The sequence below is a fragment of the Lucilia sericata genome, unplaced genomic scaffold (genome assembly GCF_015586225.1).
Source record: "Lucilia sericata isolate MDLA Ls3-8-SP2 unplaced genomic scaffold, ASM1558622v1 Contig000069F_arrow, whole genome shotgun sequence".
Lineage (NCBI taxonomy): Eukaryota > Metazoa > Arthropoda > Insecta > Diptera > Calliphoridae > Lucilia > Lucilia sericata.
The window spans coordinates 614,490-635,101 of NW_023994103.1; the positions used below are offsets into that span (position 1 = coordinate 614,490).

A 20,612-nucleotide genomic window follows, 5' to 3' on the forward strand; every position below is an offset into this window, starting at 1 on the left:
TGAAAAAATATAAACAAATTACTAACTAAACGCCTTGAACACAAACTAATCATTGTTTATATAATAAAACTTGGAAAAAAATACTAAAAATAGATATTATATTTACTCAATAGCTTTTAAAATCTTCCCAAAAAACACTAATTTTAAATTAATATTTTATTTACTTACAGAACAACACAAATACGGAAATTTTTGGAAAGAAGGGACAGAACGTGAGAGAGAGAGAGAGAGTACAAAACTGAAAACTAAAATCATTTCAACATGGAGACTGAATCTTTAAATCGTAAAAATTCTTCACGGAAAAATTCCATTGTCAATGGAAATGGTGAAACAACGGCTAAAGCGGATAGTGGTGATGGCGGTGGAGAAGTTACGCTTAAGGCTAAAATGAGTCTACTTAATGGTTGCACTGTTATTGTGGGTTCCATTATTGGTTCGGGTATTTTTGTCTCACCCACAGGTGTCCTCATGAATACCGGCAGTGTTAATTTGGCTTTAATTGTCTGGGTGGCATCGGGTCTATTTTCAATGGTAAGTTATCGTTTTAATATGTTGAAATATTTCTACTTAGCGTACAACAAAGTATTTTATTATTATGTATTATTAATATTTTAAATGCAAATTTACTTGAAAAGAAAACAAATAAAATTCAAGTATTTTATTGTCTTTTAAATAAATTAGAACAAGTGATAACCGGTAGAATGAATTTAAGTACACAGTAGTTATAATACTTAGAAGAACAGTACTTGTGCCAGTACTACAAATGAAATATCTCTTGAGTAATCTAATTATAAACAAAAAAATGTGGAATCGTGTCGATTTGTTTTTCGTTAAGTTGATTAAATAATAAGCAGACACATGCTGAATATTGTTTATTTATCTTCAAATATACCCTACATCTTAGGGAATATACTAAAATTGTGATACAGTTTGTAAAAAGTTTTTTAAGCGAAGTTAAGAAAGATTTTATAAAACAATGTCAATATACCCATTATAGGGTACTATTTAAATTAAGAAGTTCATAACTAGTTACACATCTGTTCAGTTTGTTTACATTACTTTGACATCAGAGAATTTGTTTTCTTAAAAGCTCGGATGTATGTATATTATTTAAGGTAGGAAAACTAGGTCTGTTTATCACTTGTTGAGCTGGATAAATAAATTATAAATTATTTAAATTCATATTTACAAAAATATTCGCAATAAATACATTTGACATTAATAACAACAATGTCTTTTATATTCGCATCTGTAAACTTTCAAAATAAAAATTTCCAAAGTCATATGAATGGTAAATTACAATGAATATTTATTAATTCTATTAACAGGAACAATAGATGAATGAACTAGTTCTGTTATTTAACAACAGGTGTTTTAATTTAAAGTTTTATAAAAACTTTTTATTCATAAGGAAAATTTTTAATATGGGATTTACATATCAACTTTTGTAATAATGAAATTATTTGAATTATGAATTATTCCATATTTGTAATCGAATCACTATTTTGAAGTCCAAGGCTTTACATTATCCGACTTTACACGAGGCACAACATTATCCGACCGTTTAATGCTTTTTTCAACGTAAAATTTTATAATAAACTTTTAAAGTTTTAGCTATATATACATCAATATATTTGTAGAAGATTGATTTCGGAAATGTTCCCGACAGATTCTAAATAATAAGTTCAATATCTGGTAATGAATTAAGATCGCTGGTTGAAACATTCTGAGGTGATCTCAGATTTTTGCTCATATATCAGTTGTTTATTGACCGATTTTGTTGATTTTCAATAAGAAACTTAAGCTCTAACCAAATACTCTCCCAGAGGTAAGGTTCACATCATATGGGTACCAGGCCACTCGGTACCCAATGAAAGCGCAAATGTAATAGCTTTAAAGGGAAGGGTAGTTAACCTGACGAATGCAAAACCATTTGAAGCAACGAGGACAGAATTAAAATTGTGGGTGAGAGAAACCCATAAGACCTCTTGGAATAATGAAACAGTGGGTAAAACCACAAAGATCCTATGAGGTGACCCTAACGAGAGTAGAACGAGAGCCTCCTTAAAATGAACAAGTCTGAGGTTAGTATGATGGTACGTATTTTGAGTGGACACTCAGGATTACGAGCACAACTATACAAAATTGGACGTGTGGATTCAGACGAATGTAGAGCATGCGGAGAGGACAGTGAAACTCTGGAGTACTTTCTTTGCCATTGTCAGGCTTTCGCCGAAATTAGATCCAAATATCTTTGAAGTGATATTATCCCTCACGAACACTGATTGGAAAATTCTTAGGAATTACGTCCAGGAAACTGATTTTTTGAACATCGGACGATAATACATTTAGTGAATATTATATAAGGTTTTTGTTTTTACCAACAAACATTTTCCATGAAAAGGAGCGCACAACAGGTCCGATAGTGGCGTAGGTGTATTTCTTCGGATTTGATGTAAAAACATCCTCCTATCAACCTAACCTAACCTCAAAAGCATGTCTGATATAATTATTTAAGATTTAGTTATTAAAGACAACTGGCGTCTTCAAAAAAATGATTTCAACAGACACACAGACGGACATTGCTAAATCGACTTCGCTATCTATAAGAATGCAGAATACACATACATATACATACTCACTCAGGTGAAGGACATAAAATAGACTCATTCGTGGTCAAAACAAAATATCGTCCATCGTTAAGCTTAACTAATAATAAAAAACGCTAAACTATTAAGATGGGATTGTCTTAACATTCACGTTAATATTAAGTTCCTTATATTATAATTTTAATTCACGTTTAAATTTCTAAAGGTGGTTGTTCTCTTTGCTTAACTAAGTAAATACATTTTGTCGTCAATAGAATGATACAATATTAATACATAATTCATTTTCATGGATTTTTTTGTTGATACAAGTGAAAAAATTAATTTAATCAATTAACAACATAAACTGTTACGCTTGTATTTATAAAAAAATCTTATTTTGATTTTAATGCACTCAATAGTTAAAGCACACTTTAGCCTTAAAAACCATTAATAAAATTGTGATATTCATAAACAAATAATAAACGTATATTAACTATTGTGCTGATTTATGTTTAAGTTGGCAGCACTGTACAATATGGCTGTCATTTATGTGTTAGTGTTGCGTACAATTAGGATAAAATATTCGTTGATTCGGTTTTCTTAACTTCATATTTTTGTTTATATTAGATTTTTGACAATAAAAACAAACTTTTAAGAAAAATAAATATATATATATGGCTTTAATAAATGTCTATTTAGTTCAGATGTATAAATATAACATATAATTTCAAATTATTATTAAAAGTATCCGAATAACGGATATTTTGCGACAAAATATACATCACTATGACACATTTTCTTATTTTTACTTATTTTCCTTGTAATTTTTGATAAATTTTTGCAAATATTGATAAATTTCTTTGATATTTGACTAATTTTAATGCCGGCGAATATATTTTGCATTAGTATAACACTAATCAATATAATTTACATGGTTAATTACTTTATGGCATTATATTTAACCAACAAACTTTGAAAAAGCCAAATTAAATGATTTTGTCCATCATTTGGTTGATAGACGGGCATTTCCAAATTGCCTAAAAATAGTGCTGGACAATTGGAATATTGTCAAATATTCATGCATTAATCCAATAATGCCTAGATTTGAGTTTTTTCCTCAAAATATAATCGTTTAAAAATTTTCTGGGATTTTATTTACAAATTTGTAAACGTTAAAATTAGAATTTTTAGATTTTATTTTAAAAGAAACCATAATTAGTTTTCGCAATCAACCTAAAATTACCAGAAAAATCTTTATCTGAGAAAAAAATTGTTAAAAATCAACTTATTGTTGGCTTAAAGAAGGGTCGAGCCTACAATAAAATTCTTCTAATTGTCAATGTTTTATTGAAGGTGTTTTAAGCTATTTCACGTTTATAAATACGATTTTCCTGAATTTTGCCTAAAATTGTTTAATAGACCTAAAATAAGTTTTTATAAATACAGCCGTTAGATTATAAAAATACTAATAACACTATTAAGTGAAAATTTTAGCTATCAAAGATTTTTTGAATTAAATAAGGAACTACAGCCGTTATTTTCTCAATAAATATAGAAACTTATTTAAGGACTGCAGTAAATTATTGTTATTACATAAAAATATCCAATAGATTTGAATTATTTTCATAATTGGAAGCTTATTTCAAATAAAATTTAATATAAAATAACTTAACATAAAATATGTATTTATATATGTATATTCATGCACATCAGTTTATTATGTTTTGCATACACATTTTCAGAAATAACTGTAAAAGTAACGGGCATAAAAAGAGGCGTGGCATCCAATAATTTATATATCTTACATTTCAAAAACCTTTCATTTCTTTTCGATGTTATATGACCCACATAAGTGTGGTAAATATTCCGAATATTGGTTCAATAATATGTAAAAAATGAAACACATACATATATAATAAATCATGCCATTTTACACATTCCGCAATATCCCGGATACCCGCATTGTAATTTCAAGACTGTTTTATAGCTTGGTTTCAGAATTTTTTAAGTAGATCCACATACTTATTTTATGCCCCAGTTCGAAGACGTTGTGTAGCAGCTGATTTCTACAGGTGTTAGTTAAAATGTTCCTCTTGACCACGATCCTCTATCTGGCGTCAATGTCTCGCAATTTCTGTTTCTGGTAATCGATAAGATGTCTGTGTATGTCTAATATATCCAGTATACACAGATGACGAGACCTACATATTTATATCGCTGAAAGTCTAAACACATGCTTTCTGGATTTTCAATGTACATAGATACCTAACCCGTTCCATCACCCAATTCCCTCAAATGTTCCACTTGATCATGGATCATGGATCTTGTATATGGATTTTAATGTCTGTCTGGCAACTTCTAAAAATTTCTATCTCTGGGTTTCTAGGGCCGGATGTATACGAGCATCGCCTCATGTCATACAAACGTTCTGATTGGGGGAGTATCCTGAAATGTTTCAAGAACTTTGGTTGACATAGTACCCATGACACCATCTTAGGCCAAGCAACATGTACATAGAGGGAAAAGGAAATATACAGGCCTGGTACCAAATTGACACCAAACTGTTTATAATTTTTCAATACCATCCGTTGTCAAAGTATATACATACGTACGGCAACACTATGCAATGTTCAAAATATTGCAACAACTCATTGTCGAAATCTAAATTGTATACACATCCGTTGTCTAAATGTTAACAAACGTGATAAGCTCACTATTGACAAACAATCCGTTGCCAATAGTGAGCTTACCACGTTTGTTACCATTTAGACAACGGATGTGTATAAAATGTAGATTTCGACAACGAATTGTTACATAGCATTGTCGTACGTATTTATATATTTTGACAACGAATGTTATTGAAAAATTATAAACTCTTTGGTGTCAATTTGCTACCAGGCGTGTATATTTCTTTTTCTCTCTGTGTATGCACACAGGCTTGGTGAAATAATGGAACGATTTCAACCAATTCCAATAGACTTAATCTTAACTTAATTTCATCAATTTTTTAAAATTTCATTGAACAACGTCGATCGGTATACATACTTGAAGGTGAATGTAGGGCCAGTATTTTAGGGCGTTACAAACACCTACACGAAGACATAATACCCTCTACACTATATAATCAATTTGGAATCAAACAAGTATAAGTATTTGATTTAATTTTCGTTTTTTTTTTTGTAATTTGCTTTTCTTTGTTAAAAAAAACTGTATGAGTATTCGTTTTAATCAAAAGATGTTTTATTCAAATAACACTGGAAATAATAAAACATTCCTATATACAAGATAATTCTCTTCTATTCTTCGTTGTAATCCTACTAATTAAATTACCATTGATCTTGAAAAATCAATCCATCATTTGATTCTTATTAGTCAATTTGTTAAGCATTTACTAATGACACTCTAGATGGCTTAAATTATAGAATCCTTTAGCATAATACTCATGCACATACATATGTATGTATGTACGTAGGAAAAATTAAGTATTTAAAACAGTTGGAGAGTAAATATTGTAGTTTGTGTGCTCACATATACATAAATACCTTCAATTAACAGCAATATTAACATTGCTTTTTTCACTGTTTTAATCGCACTATTTTTTAATTTATCACCATTTTCCATTTTTTGTTTATTTTTGTAAAAATGGGCGTTAGAAGGGGCGTGATAATTAATAAAAATCTAGTATAACCTATACTTGTTTCAGAGACCAAATTTAAGTAATATTTTGGTAAAAGCCAATAAAATTCTTATTTAATATCGGGCGCTGAATAAGAAAGCACTTATAAATTTCACACGATCTCAAATGGGGACAATTCCTTCCGAAATCTTTAATAAAACCACTGCAGTAGCAACATGAATAATAAAATAAGTACTTAAAATTACTATAAAAACTAATTTCTAACAAATCAAATTATTACACCATATTTAAAAATTTCTCTGTGCTCCTTTGATCATATACTAGTTTAGAATACATAAGTAATAATTGCACAGCTACCCTTAATACTTTATACAAAAAAATGCCCACATATTTGAACGCATTACTTCCTGTTTGCCAAATACCCACACAGTATACTATGATGAAGACATACCATAAATATGTCTGCCATCATCACTATAACTAATGAAATAACTTGAAAAATTCTTAATAATAAAGCTAGAATAAAAAAAAAATATATACACAACATCAAAAACATCCATAATAATGACATGTAAAAGTGTAAAGCGGGGGTAAGAGAGAAGGAAATTAAATTGAACCTTAATTCCGTTAGATATACACAAACACATACACCAACTACAACTCCTACAGGAAATAAAATGAAGAAACAAATAAAGGAATGTTTTTAGCTTAAGAATGTACTCATCGTAGATGAGTAGTAGTTGTACTCTAGTTGGTATAAGTATTAAATTTAATTTGAAAGTTGTTTATTTATAATAGCCTGGTAGTAATATGAGGTCCTTTAAAAGGATGAAGCAATTTAATAAATTTTACGAACAAACATTTGAAAGACGACTACAACTTGTTGAATAATTTCATGTTTTGCATTTCAACATTTAAACAGACGAGTTATTAAAGGTCATATAGATTCATAAATTGTCATCGTCGAATAAAAACTTTACCCCACATCCAAATACCACCCTATTGCCACTACAATGAATTTCCTTTTTGTCTATAGCATTTTATTAAATATACAAATAAAAAATACGAGTATGTACAAGAAACCTCTTAAAGACATGAAGTGTCAATATTTATAAAAGCATGAAAATCAACTGTCAATCGCATGGTTCAAAAGGGAAAAAACGTGTTGAGCATATTTATTTTTATATCGTTTATATAAATATAATTGATTTTATAATAATAAGTCACATGTACGCATTATAATTTTTTTTTATATAATTTATAGATTATTTTCACGAGTACAGTTCTATGGTCTTTTGTTTTAGGTTGGTGCCTACTGTTATGCTGAATTGGGTACAATGATTACAAAATCTGGTGCAGATTATGCTTATATTATGGAAACATTTGGTCCATTTATGGCTTTCATACGTCTATGGATAGAATGTATGATAGTACGTCCATGTTCACAAGCCATTGTAGCTCTAACATTTAGTGTTTACGTATTAAAACCTTTCTTCCCCGAATGTACACCTCCCGATGATGCTTCCAGATTATTGGCTGTATGTTGTATATGTAAGTAAATTTAAAAACTTGAGATACCTCTTGCTATTATCATGACATTATTTATTATTATTGGTTTAGTTTTCCTTTTAGACATGGAAAATGTAAATATTGAAATAATACTAACTCTGTCCAAAAAAGTACTTTTTAAGGATTAAAAGTAGAAAAGTACTTTTCGGAATTTTGTATATATTGTCTGGACTATAAACTATTTACAGGTCTATGGACTGGTCTGTAAACTAATCTATGGACTTGTCTACGGTCTTCCCTATTGACTATTTATAGTATAGAGTAGTACATTAACTAGTGTATGATGAAGTCAATTAGTCTATTGACTAGTCTATAAGCTATAGAATATTCTATTGACAAGTCTATGCACTAGGTTCGTGATTACTCCATGAACTAGTATATATATTAATTGGTATATTCGCTAATCTATTTATAATATAAACAAGTAGGAAAGTATAGTCGGGCGTGACCGACCATATGATACCCTTCATCAGTTATGAATATTAAATGTGATTCATTTTTCATAATAAAGCATTTATCTTCAATATTACATTTAAGCAATTTATGGATGAAAAACTAATTTTCTGAAAGAGGCTTTATATGGAGGGCTAGGGGCAAATCGGACCAAGCCCGATAAAGTTTTGTGAATATATTTATATTTATATAATATTTATTAGTGCTGAATTTCATCGCGATATTTGTGTTTATAATTCAATAATTTTGGACATTCAAGTAATTTTCTGAAGTGGACTTTGTATGGGAGCTAGGCTCAAATGAGGAGTATAAAACTTAGTTGTGCTGCTTTTTATCGATATACAGGTATATTTAACATAATTATGAGCTCAGAAGCCCTTTTTGGGGTGTTCTGTTGTATGGGGGGCTAGGTGAAATAATGGACCGATTTTAACCATTTTCAATAGACTTTGTCCTTGGGCGTGTGTGCCAAATTTCATCCAATTATCTTGAAAATTGCGACCTGTACCTTGCACACAAGGTTTACATGGACAGCCAGGCCGACGGACAGACATAGCTTAATTGACTCAGAAAACGATTCTAAGCCGATTGGTATACTTTAAGGTGGGTATAAGATATTTTTGTATTTTACAAACATCAGCACAAACTCAATATACCCTTCCCACTAGAGTGGTGTATGGGTATAAAAAGTACTTAAAGTATGATACAATACAATAGTATTGAATTTTCCATACCTGAATCCTATCACATACTGAAGATTATTAATATTATTTCATCTGTAAAAATGACAAAAGCATCACCAATCACTAATGATTTCTAAACACAATACAAAATTGTTTACATTATATTGTTTAATTTTCCGTTCTTGACCTATAGATTAATCATTATTCTATTTGTGTATTTAATTAAATAAATATTTCCCTGTTAATTAATATTAGAAAAATTTCTCTGATGTTTGAAATATGAACCAAAATAAAAAACAATTGTGAGAATATCATATTGTCCCCAAAAACAAAAATTCTTTCTTAAATTACATAACTTAAACATTTTTGGAACAAGTCATCATAGATATTTAACCGGATATGGAAAAGATTTAGTCTTATTATATTATTCCTCCATCCGGTAAAACCTATATAAGCATTTGTTGCCTTATGTCTAATCAATGAGTAGAATGGTTGGTTGGTTAACGTGGTAGTTCACTACACGCGAACTGTCAAGTAGAGTCGAAGAGACTCCGTTTTGACCGGACCACTCCACTCGTCAGATGTAGTATTTATAGTATTAGATCAAGCCTGTGAAATCTGAGGATATCTTTAAGCCTAAACCCAGATATCTCACCAAGTTTAGATGTGAAGTAATTGTCATGGAAGCAGTTTCTCTTTACGGCCAGAGCAAGGCATTCACAGACGAGATGGAAGACCGTTTCTTCCTTTTCCCTGTCTTTGCAACTCCGTCAGTGATCGTTGAAAGGGAGCCCAATCCGACTTGCATGTTTGCCTTTTACCCCGTGTCCTGTTATTACTGCTGTCAGCCTCGATATGTCCCGCCTACTTCGGTTTATAAGGTGCCACAATAACTTGGACTCTTTACATGTGTCTAGGTTATTCCATCTATTTTCAGCCTTTTGAAGAAAGAATCCGAAGATATTGCTCTTGATAAAACATAACGGAGTTGCTATTGAAACGGCGTTGAAAATGTCAAGAGCAGATCCAATATTGAGGTCATGTATCCTACAGGTTGACATTATCGCAAATATTTCAGACTGAAAGACACTACAGTTGTTGGGAAGACAGTGGGATATACCTACCCCAGCTTCTTCGCAGAAGACACCAGAACCAACACCGTAGTTCATTTTAGAACCATCTGTAAAGATCTGGTGGTATATTATCACGGTAGGTTACCTCTACACCACTCGCTACTGGAAGGAACTCTGACAACACCGATATGTTTGGTCCTATTCCCTATATGGGGTTTCCATTGTAGTTTTCGATCAGGGATTACGCCTAGACATGCAACCCTGTCCTCTCATATTGTGCTGCTCAAGAATCTAGGTTCAACATTTGTAATGGCAATAAAATCCTGGTGTACCCCAAAATGCTTCGTTTTCTCAAACATCTCGCAGCATTCAAATTAAAAAAAAAAAACCGTTATATCTTCACGTTGTTACAAACGTTACGTCTTCGGTGAATTACCAACTCTCCTACAACTGTTAATAAACTTAGATATTCTAACTAAATGTAATTATTAATTCTGCATTTAGGTATATTTCCCACTCTTTTTTTGTTGTTATTTAAATTTTAATTATTTCTTGTTTTTATATTAAAGTCCAGAATTATGTAAATCGCTAAAATTCTTACATCATACAATCTAAACAAAGATTTTTCTTAATCGTAATCATTTCATGTTTAATAGCCCGAAAGAATAAAATATATATAATAGTGACAGTGTCGAGAGATAGTAATAAAATTGATGAAAAACTTGATGACTTCAATGGTGGAAAACAAACATATATAATATATTTGAATACCTTATCAGTTAAATTTGAGAATAACTGAACCAAAAATATCATATTTACTTTGAAGTGTCCCAATTTTGAGTTATTATGATAATGATGGTCCTTCAGTCTTAAAATTAAGTTTAAGTGCTTAGAAATTTTAGAAATAAGATTAAAGTTAATGTAGTAGATATATTTTGATTAAAATTGTATCTATATTTCTTATACGATGAATAATCGCGAATATTTTTTTCACATTTTTACTTGGCAGCGTTAGCATGAAAATGGTCCATCAGACCGTTATCATTTATTAAAACAAATGAATTTTAATATATTTTTTAAGTTAAAATAAAATTCGCCGACAAAAGCTAAGAAAATAAACTATTAGATTTCCTACAATATCCTTTAACAAATCTTAATCAAATTGTTATTTTCTCTATCTATTTTAGGTGTCCTAACATTTGTTAACTGTTGGGATGTTAAATGGGCTACCGCTGTGCAAGATATCTTCACATATGCTAAAGTAAGTTAAATAAAAGATTTACACATCTAATAAAATTATATTTTAAATTAAATACCCTGCATATGTTTTCATTTATTTATTTATCCTTATTAGCTTTTGGCCTTGTTTATCATCATTGCATCTGGTCTATATCAATTGTATTTGGGCCATACAGAATACTTTACATTCGAGAATACAGATACTAAAGTTACATCACTGGCATTATCATTTTATTCCGGGCTGTTTGCGTATAACGGATGGTAAGTTGTCAATGAGTAATTTAATAACCATTTGTTGCTACCATCATGCTGATGGTTGAGCTCTTTGGTAATGTGTGAGATTTTATGAAACAACAAATTGTTTTAGGAAGAAATAATAGGATTTACTATTTGCTACTGAAAATACGACAAGGATACGCAAAAAATAAGACATGAAAATGACAGAAAAGCATTAAATTTATTAAATTGGTGAATGATATGGCCAAGATTTAATTATATCGAATTATCTCCCAAAGGAATATAGTGATAATTTAATTTATATTTTTAGAAAACTTTTCTTAAAGAAACATATAAAATTGGTTATGGCACTCTTGGTTGGTTGTCGTGGTAGTTCACTGCTCCCAACAGTCAAGTAGAGTCAAATGGACTCTGTTTTGACAGGATCATACAACTCGTTAGATATATACTATTAGATCAAACCTGTATCCGTATGATATATCCAGTAGGTCATTAAGTATAGAACCATAAAACCAAACAATGCTAGATTAAGTTTTGTTGCCAAGGAATCTATGAATTTCTTTTGGGAGCAAGGACAGGATATTCGTGGAGAAGGTTGTAAAACCGTTTTTTCATTGAAGACAAGCCCATGACGAATACATTGTGGTAGTTCATTACGCGCAAACAGTCATGTAGAGTCGATGAGATTCCGTGTAGACCGCTCGTGAGATGTTTAGTACCAGATCCAGCCTGTGGCCGTGAAATATCTCAGTAGGTCATTAAGTCTAGACCCAGATTACTCACCTAGGTAGTATATATTGTAGTGTAGATCAAGGCATTCACAAGAAGGTCGAAGACTGTCTCTTCCTTTTCCTTGTCATGGTAACTGTGACAGTATACATAGAAGAGGAAGCTTAGTTTACTTGCATGTTTTCCTAACGGAACCACTGATAGACCGTTTTAAATAGACACCAATGAAATTGCAACAAAAATCGCACTGGGGATTCCGTTCTAGAAAACTCATCTGCTGATTATTGTTACAGTAAACGCCATGCGAAGACATCCAAACTAACCAGATGTCAGACAGACGACCCAACCTTGTCACATCATTCTTATATTGTCTGACCAATAGCGATGGGGTTTTGAAGGGATATGTCTTACTTTAAACTTTTTGTTGTTTTAAACTTAGGTTTGATAAGTACCCTATGTCCTTAAACTTTTAAATCATACACCGTTTGAACTCTTTAAAACTAATTTTGCTCTATTTCTCCTTTAGGAACTATTTGAATTTCATCATTGAAGAGCTTAAAGATCCCGTTAAGAATTTGCCACGTGCTATTGCCATTTCATGTACTCTTGTTACTGTTGTCTATGTCTTGGCTAATGTCTCATTCTATACCTTGCTGTCGCCCGAAGAAGTTTTAGGTTCTCAAGCTGTAGCTGTAACCTATGCCGAAAGAGCTTTTGGTGTAATTGCTTGGACCATTCCCGGTAAGAATACTAATCACTAAACCTTATAAATATAATTTTATTTCAATAACAAATTTCGTACTCTAGTATTTGTGGCCCTCTCAACTTTTGGTGCTGTTAATGGTATTTTATTGACTTCGTCACGTTTGTTCTATGCTGGTGCCAATGAGGGTCAAATGCCTGAAATTTTAACTATGATTCAAATACAACGTTTTACACCTACACCCGCTGTTTTGGCCATGGCTCTGTTGTCCATGTTGTACTTGACGGTCTCGGACATATTTGCTTTGATCAATTATGTTGGTTTCGCCACTTGGGTAAGTAATTTAAATTAAAACTTTTTAAATTGAAAACAAAAAAACATCCTTCATTATAAACCCTTTATTCTTATTACTTTCAACAGTTAAGTATTGGTGTTGCTGTCTTATGTTTGCCCTGGTTACGTTGGGCTCAACCCAATCTACCCCGTCCAATTCGCGTACCTTTGGTCTTCCCCATTGTCTATTTGATTGCTACCATTTTCGTTACCGTTGTACCCATGTATGCCAGCCCCGTTGAAACTGGCTATGGTATTTTAATGATCTTAACTAGTATACCCGTCTATTTGGTATTTATTGCGTGGAAAAATAAACCCATCTGGTTCCAAAAAACTATGGGTAAGTTATATAAATGTGGCGGAAAAAATCTATTATATATTTAATCAAATCATAATAATCACCAAGCTTTTTATAAAATCTTGTACTTTTATTTATTATTTTAAATGTCTATTTATAATTTCGAAAATCCTAACCCATTCATTGAACTTATTTTTATAGGTGGATTTACTCAAGCTTTACAAAAAATGATGATGGTTGTCCGACCCAAAAGTTCCTCAAAGGTTTTTATTTGAATTTTTTTCATTTTATTTAACTCCTTTTCCCTTTTTTCTGTCATATTAATAGGGTTTTAATGGAAATTTTAATATATTATTGAATCTATTGTTTGGTGTTTATCCGTAGAACTTTATTAATATGACAGTTTTATTTTCTTTACTAATTTAATTTTAAGTTTTCTTAGATTTATTTTCTATTTAATACTATGCCTGCTCAATTTAAGTTTGAATGCACCTTTTTATAAAAAATGTTTTATTTGCACAACCTTTATTTGTATCCATTGTGTATGTATAAGTGTGTGTAGAAAGAAAAAATTATGTTTAATTTAAAAATTTTATAAAATCAAAAGCCCTGGTCTGGTATAAATTTTACGATTTTTAGATAAACGTTTTCGGGAACAATGTTACAATATAATAGTTTTGGCTCAAACCTATAAATCCGACAAATTATACTTACATATGTATATACCTACATATGTAAAGGTCAAAGGTTACAACAGTAGATTATATACTTCGAATTCTATACCTATTATTTTCCAGAGTTCACTATACTATAGATTTTTAATTCAATTCATGAAAGTTATCCATCGCTTCTGGAATACTTTATGTTACAATCCTCATGTACCCAAAGAATAAGTCTTATGAAATGCAATTACAGCTCTGAGTCAAGCAATCGAAACGCGATCAGAACTTAGTTGAGCTAAAAAACATATTCTCTCTTGGACATATAGTGTGAACGTATTGCTCAATAAAAAGAAGGGACGAATTAACACATACATACGTGATCAAATAAGTCTTCTTATAGAATTCATTTCAAAGAGAAAAAATACAATAAATTTACCCGATTTCGAAAACAAAAAATGAACACAGTATTTGTTTTCACAATTTTTCAGGTTAAGGAAAAAGCCTGAATCATGAAAGTGAACAACTTATGTTTGTGTCAAACATACAAAAGTTACTTATGGAAAATGATCTATATGTTGAACTATAAACAATTCGATATTTTCTTCATTTGAACGATTTTTTGTAAAATCAACGTAGCTCTCAGCTTCTTAAGATTAGGATAGGCAAGATCAATTCAATTTTGTGATCCTCATCGGTCTAGTATGGTCAAAGACTTTTGGTTTAGTGAAGATCAATAACATACATATATTCTGATCTGTCTTTATCTCAGTGTGCCAGACTTACAAAACAAAAGTATTCGACATTGCATTTATGAATCAAACGACGAACTATCTTATTAAAATAAAATTTAAAAAAAAATCCTAATCCAGAGATGAATGTTTAATTTTTTAAAGGATTGATCTGCATTAAATCCGAATCTGGCATCCAAATTTCTCCATCAGATCAAGTTTTCGAGATATATGTCATATTTGAGACGTTATAACAGCGCGAAGACAACTTTATTTATAAGTTTTGTAATATCATCTAAAAGTCCAATCTGTAGACTTTAAAATAAAGATTTAACCTCTGTTATATCCAGATATCTGAATTTTTACTATATTTTCTTTTTATTTTACAACATATTTAAAATAATTTTTATCAATATCTGAGTATTAAACGTAAAACCGAGCGGATCATTGAAGTTTTCTGTGAAACACTCTACGAATTTCAATTGCGGGAAGTCGAAACGGATGAGAAAATCATGTATTTCATATGAAATAATCCGGCCTAACTAAATGTTTAACAGTTCGGGGCCACTTTAAACAAACTAATTCTATTACCCTTAAAACTAACTAAATTTTCAGTAAAAACTAAGTATCTAGATTAATTGTTTATTGTACAAAATTTTTTAAAGGAATTCAAATGTTTTTAGTAGATTTATGTATTGACCAAAGCCGGGTTTCCACATACACCCTAAACACAATGTAACGGCGCCGACCAGCAACATAAAATAAAAAAAATTGGTGACGAAACAAAAAAGACTGCTCAATAGACTTGTCCATAAACTAGTCAATAGACTAGTTTATAGAGTAGTCCATTGACTAGTTAATAGACTAGTCCATAGAACAGTCAATAGACTAGTCCATGGACTAGTCAATAGACCATTCCCTATATCTCAATATATTAATCAATAGTCTACTCAATACACAAAAGTCAGTAGTCTAATACACAGAATGGACCTTAGACTTTAGTATATCACAGATTCCTGCAACTCTCACAACTAAAACGATTAAGAAACGAGATAGTGACGAACAGCAATGTTTTTCTGATTATTATGTTTACGAAAGCCCGGCTTAAGTCAAACTTTTTAAAATTAGATTGAGGCATGTCTAATAATAAAAATTTAGTTATTAAACTACTAAACTATATTAAAATTATTACTAATTCTTTACAAAAATTTCCATTCCTTTTCATTCGCAGTAAGTCTCACAAGGTTTTTGCAGAAAGTACTAATGGTTCTTGGCAAGACTAAACCAGCTCAGGTGTAAAAACAAAACAAAAAAAGTTTCAACAAAAAAATATGAAGAATCCAAAAAAGTGAAAAACTGCTTTGAAATATTAACAAAATGGCATTTAAAGAATTTTATGTTAACGAAAAGTATATTTAAAAGAAAAACAAAAAACAATACATTGTTTAAGGCTTTTTATTTTGTGAATGATTTAAAATTTAAGTTTTTTTATAGTTGTAGTAAAAAGTAACACAAGAAATCCTTAAGAAAAGTAACATCCCCTACAAACAATAAACCCAGTTCCAGTTCCATGACCCCTATTAAACACTCAATTGTTTAAGTTGAGAAATACTTGATTTTGTTTATAAGTTTAGGTTGTTTAAACTTTCTATAAGTGAAAGAAAAGTGAATTGTAGTAGTTAATAATAAAGAGAAAACTATATATGTATAAACGAATATATTTTTGAATAAACTGCCAATATTTTAAACAATTCATACAGAGATACAAAAAAAAAACAACAACAAAAATGTTTTAAACTTCCCCTCTAGCGAGATAGTATTGTAATTAAACAATAGACGAAGAATAGATTTTATTTATTTCTCATAAACATTTGAATTATTACAAAATACACCCAACACATATCCTTAATAAAAAAACCGAGTTACCTTGATGAAATTGATGAAAAATATTAGTTATTGTTTAATTCATTAGAAAACAATTATTATTATTAATAAATGTATTAAATTGTTAAAGAAACAAATAAAAAAAATATTAATTTTGAGATTATATTTAAACAAAATAATAATAAACACATAAATAAACATAAATATTTACATATAAACAAAAATATAAAGGAAATCTCAAGTTCTGGGTAATTTAAATTCTCGAAAAAAGTTTACATCTCAACAAACTTAAAGCATACTTTTAGGGAATCATTAAGCCCCTTAAAATATGCTTTACATTTTGTTTTGAAATAACAGTTAAATATCCAGAACTAAGATAACTTTACTCAATTATTAGTATGTATTATTACGTTACGTTGCTTGGCATTTTATGTAAATGTTTTTCTTCTTTTTTTATAAAAAAAAATATATATAAAATATTATTATTAAATGTGAATTTATTATTAAATCATCATAACAAGCATTTTATATAGCTTTCCATAGAAAGCATTTGTATTGAGTTTTTTTATTATTAAATTCAAATTCAATTTATGTACTAAATATTGAAAATCATAAATTACTACTCGTATTGTATGGGAAAATAAGAATTGTTGACAATAATATAATTATTACTACTCTCTATATAAATTGTATTATATACTCAAGAAAAAAAAATAAAGTAAATAATTTAAAGAAAAAATCATAATATTATAATTGCAATTTATTATACATATGCATAAACTATTTTCTTAATTTTTTTCTTCAATTTTAATTTGTAAACTGTATACCGAAATTATTATTATTAATTTGATTTAATCAAAAAGAAAAAAAACTTTATAAATGTATTAAGTTGATCATTTATTTAAAAGAAACAATAAATTAATAGACCAAAAGTATATAAAGTAGTTTTATTTCTTAAACAAAATGTGGAATAGAATGATAAGCAGTAAATGAACCAAAAATTTGTATTACATACCCAGAGGGAAAAGGAAATATACACGCCTGGTACCAAATTGTATATACATACGTACGATAACACTATGTAATGTTGACAACATTGCAACAATTCGTTGTCGAAATCTTAATTTTATACATATCCGTTGTCTAAATGTTAACAAACGTGGTATTGACAAACAATCCGTTGCCAATAGTAAGCTTACCACGTTTGTGAACATTTAGACAACGGATGTGTAAAAAGTTTAGATTTCGACAACGAATTGTTGCAATGTTGACAACGTTGCGACATAGTGTTTTCGTACGTGTGTATATACTTTGACAACGGATGTTATTGAAAAATTATAAACTCTTTGGTGTCAATTTGGTACCAGGCGTGTATACATCTTTTTCCCTCTGTGTATATTATAATTTTTTGATAATATGGGACCATTATGGGACTAAAAAGCCCTTAAAGGAAATTTTCTAAGCTTTATTCTGAGCAAAAAAAGGAATTTCAAAAACAAATTTAAAAATATAAAAAAAATTTTTTTTTGAAACAATGACTATATAGCTTTTTGAACTCTTTGAACAATTGGAGTTACACTTATTTGAATAAAACTCTGTATAACCAAAATGTTCAACTTTAACACCCTCTACCTCCGGCAGTTATTGACCAATAGAACTGAAAATTTTGTGTTTGGCCTACTAAGTATCCCATAGTATTAACCTTGGTGCAAATTTCATCCAAATCGGAAGACATAGATTTTAAAATCTAGGTCACTTGTCACGAAATTCCCCATATATAAACCCAGAATAAACTTATATTGAAAAGTAAGGGGTTAAAATGCTAAAATTTGCAAACACAAAAGCATTATAAAACGGGGTTGGCATTGGAGGCAAGTAGTTACTACTCTCCTTACAAATAGGGAGTTAGGTAAGTATGTACTTACTACGATCGCCTGCAAATAGGGAGTTAAGTAAGTAGTTTTGTTTCAGAGAGAAACAAATTGACTACGAAAATACGTCCACTGTGTCTATACATATATATTTTTATACCCACCATCAAAAAAGACGGGGGGTTGGTTGGTTTTGTCACTCGGTTTGTAATACGTCGAAATATTGGTCTTAGACCCAAAAAAGTATATATATTCTGGGTCCTTATTAAATTCTAAGACGATTTAGCCATGTCCGTCTGTCTGTTGAAAGCACGATGGAGTTCGAACGGAAACAGCTACAAAGCTAAAATTTGGTTTGTTTGGTATTACAACTGGGCGTTATCGGTCCACTATTTCGCATAGCCCCCATACAAATGGCCCCCTGAAAAAGAGTTTTGGCAGTCATAACTGTTTCAAAAATACGAGTATAGCAATGAAATTCGACATAAATAATTCTATACGAGCCAAAATATCTCTACCAAATTTTTTGGGGATCGGTCCATAATTGTCCCTATCCCCCATATAAGGTCCCTTTCAGAAAATGACTTTAACGTCCATTACTGTCTTCAAAATACAGGTACAAAAATGAGCCAAAATGTAAATTAAATTTAATGAAGATCGGTACATAATTGACCCTACCCCCATATAAGGTCCCCATCGTTGTATTCGGCATAAAAAAAGTTTTTTATTATAATTCTTCATTCAGAATTTTATGAGGATTGGTCTATAACTGACCTAGATTTTGTTTTGTTAATAACTAGCCAACAAAACAAAATATATGTTTCTATGCTTCGTTTGTGTTTAAAACAAAGTTCAAACAATATGTCAAAGCTAAAAGGTACTTACATAATATATTATATGTAATACATTACTAGACCCCTTTTAAGCAATGCAGACGGTATGTAGTCATTGAAAGGTAATTTGTTGAGTAAGTAAAATTCATAAAATGTTTTTGCTGGGAATATGTACATATGTATCTCACAAATACATACCTATATGGGTCCTTCAGAAAATTGATTTTAACATATTTATGTACATATAAGGTCACCTACAGAAAATGACCTTAAGGCTTTCACTTAGCGGTGAAATCCGACATGTTTTATTAGATTCAAAATCCATCTACAAAATTTCATGTAGAACGGTTCATAATTTGCTCCAACCGCTATATAACCACCATTAGTTTATTATCAATAAATCATTTAAATATTTTAGTATTATGATACAATTTGACAAAAACGATTTGTTTTAAAACATGTGGACCAACGTGGATTATTTGACAAAAACGAAGGGGTTATATGGGGGCAAGGGTAAATATGGGCCTATCCTTATACATTTTTGTAGAGGGATTTACGTTTACATTAAAGTTATTTGTGCAGAATTTCATCGTGATACTAGTGTTTATAAGTGAATTTTGACCTTCAAGCCATTTTCTGAAGGGGACTTCGTATGGAGGCAAGGGTAAGATATGGACCAATCACAACGAAAATCGGGAGCACAATTTAGACTTATATAAATCCACGTTATGCCAATTTGTGTAGAGATAGAGAACATTTAACATAATTATGATCTCAAAAGCTTTACTCGGGGTTACCATTTTAACCATTTTTCATTGGGTCGAAAAAATGAGCATGTGCCAAATTTCATCGAATTATCTGCGTGCGCACAAGGCTTAATCGACTAAGAAATAATTTAACTACTAATTATAATATTTATTACTGACGCTTTTTCTTATAAACTATGCTGTTTAATCTTTGTTTCTAAATATAAGAAATTTATAAAACATTTATTGTGTACAATTCAATATGAAAATAAAGATTTTATTTTATTCAGTGCTAAATTCGGCTCTGCCGAATCTTAATTAAAGGTAAAATTACCCGAACGTTGCT

General features: G+C 30.3%; 1 protein-coding gene across 1 annotated transcript in view; it reads left to right on the forward strand.

The window, feature by feature from the left end:
* LOC119616372 (Y+L amino acid transporter 2) overlaps positions 1 to 16,282 on the forward strand; it is a 33,660-nt gene extending 17,378 nt beyond the window's left edge. Inside the window, exons 2-10 of the mRNA XM_037972729.1 lie at positions 171 to 531; positions 7,530 to 7,776; positions 11,191 to 11,264; positions 11,358 to 11,503; positions 12,735 to 12,949; positions 13,016 to 13,245; positions 13,332 to 13,584; positions 13,744 to 13,805; positions 16,164 to 16,282. Coding sequence (XP_037828657.1) covers positions 262 to 531; positions 7,530 to 7,776; positions 11,191 to 11,264; positions 11,358 to 11,503; positions 12,735 to 12,949; positions 13,016 to 13,245; positions 13,332 to 13,584; positions 13,744 to 13,805; positions 16,164 to 16,166 — 1,500 coding nt within the window. The 5' untranslated portion in view covers positions 171 to 261 and the 3' untranslated portion in view covers positions 16,167 to 16,282. The remainder of the gene's footprint in view (positions 1 to 170; positions 532 to 7,529; positions 7,777 to 11,190; positions 11,265 to 11,357; positions 11,504 to 12,734; positions 12,950 to 13,015; positions 13,246 to 13,331; positions 13,585 to 13,743; positions 13,806 to 16,163) is intronic.
* The last annotated feature ends 4,330 nt before the right edge of the window (positions 16,283 to 20,612 follow it).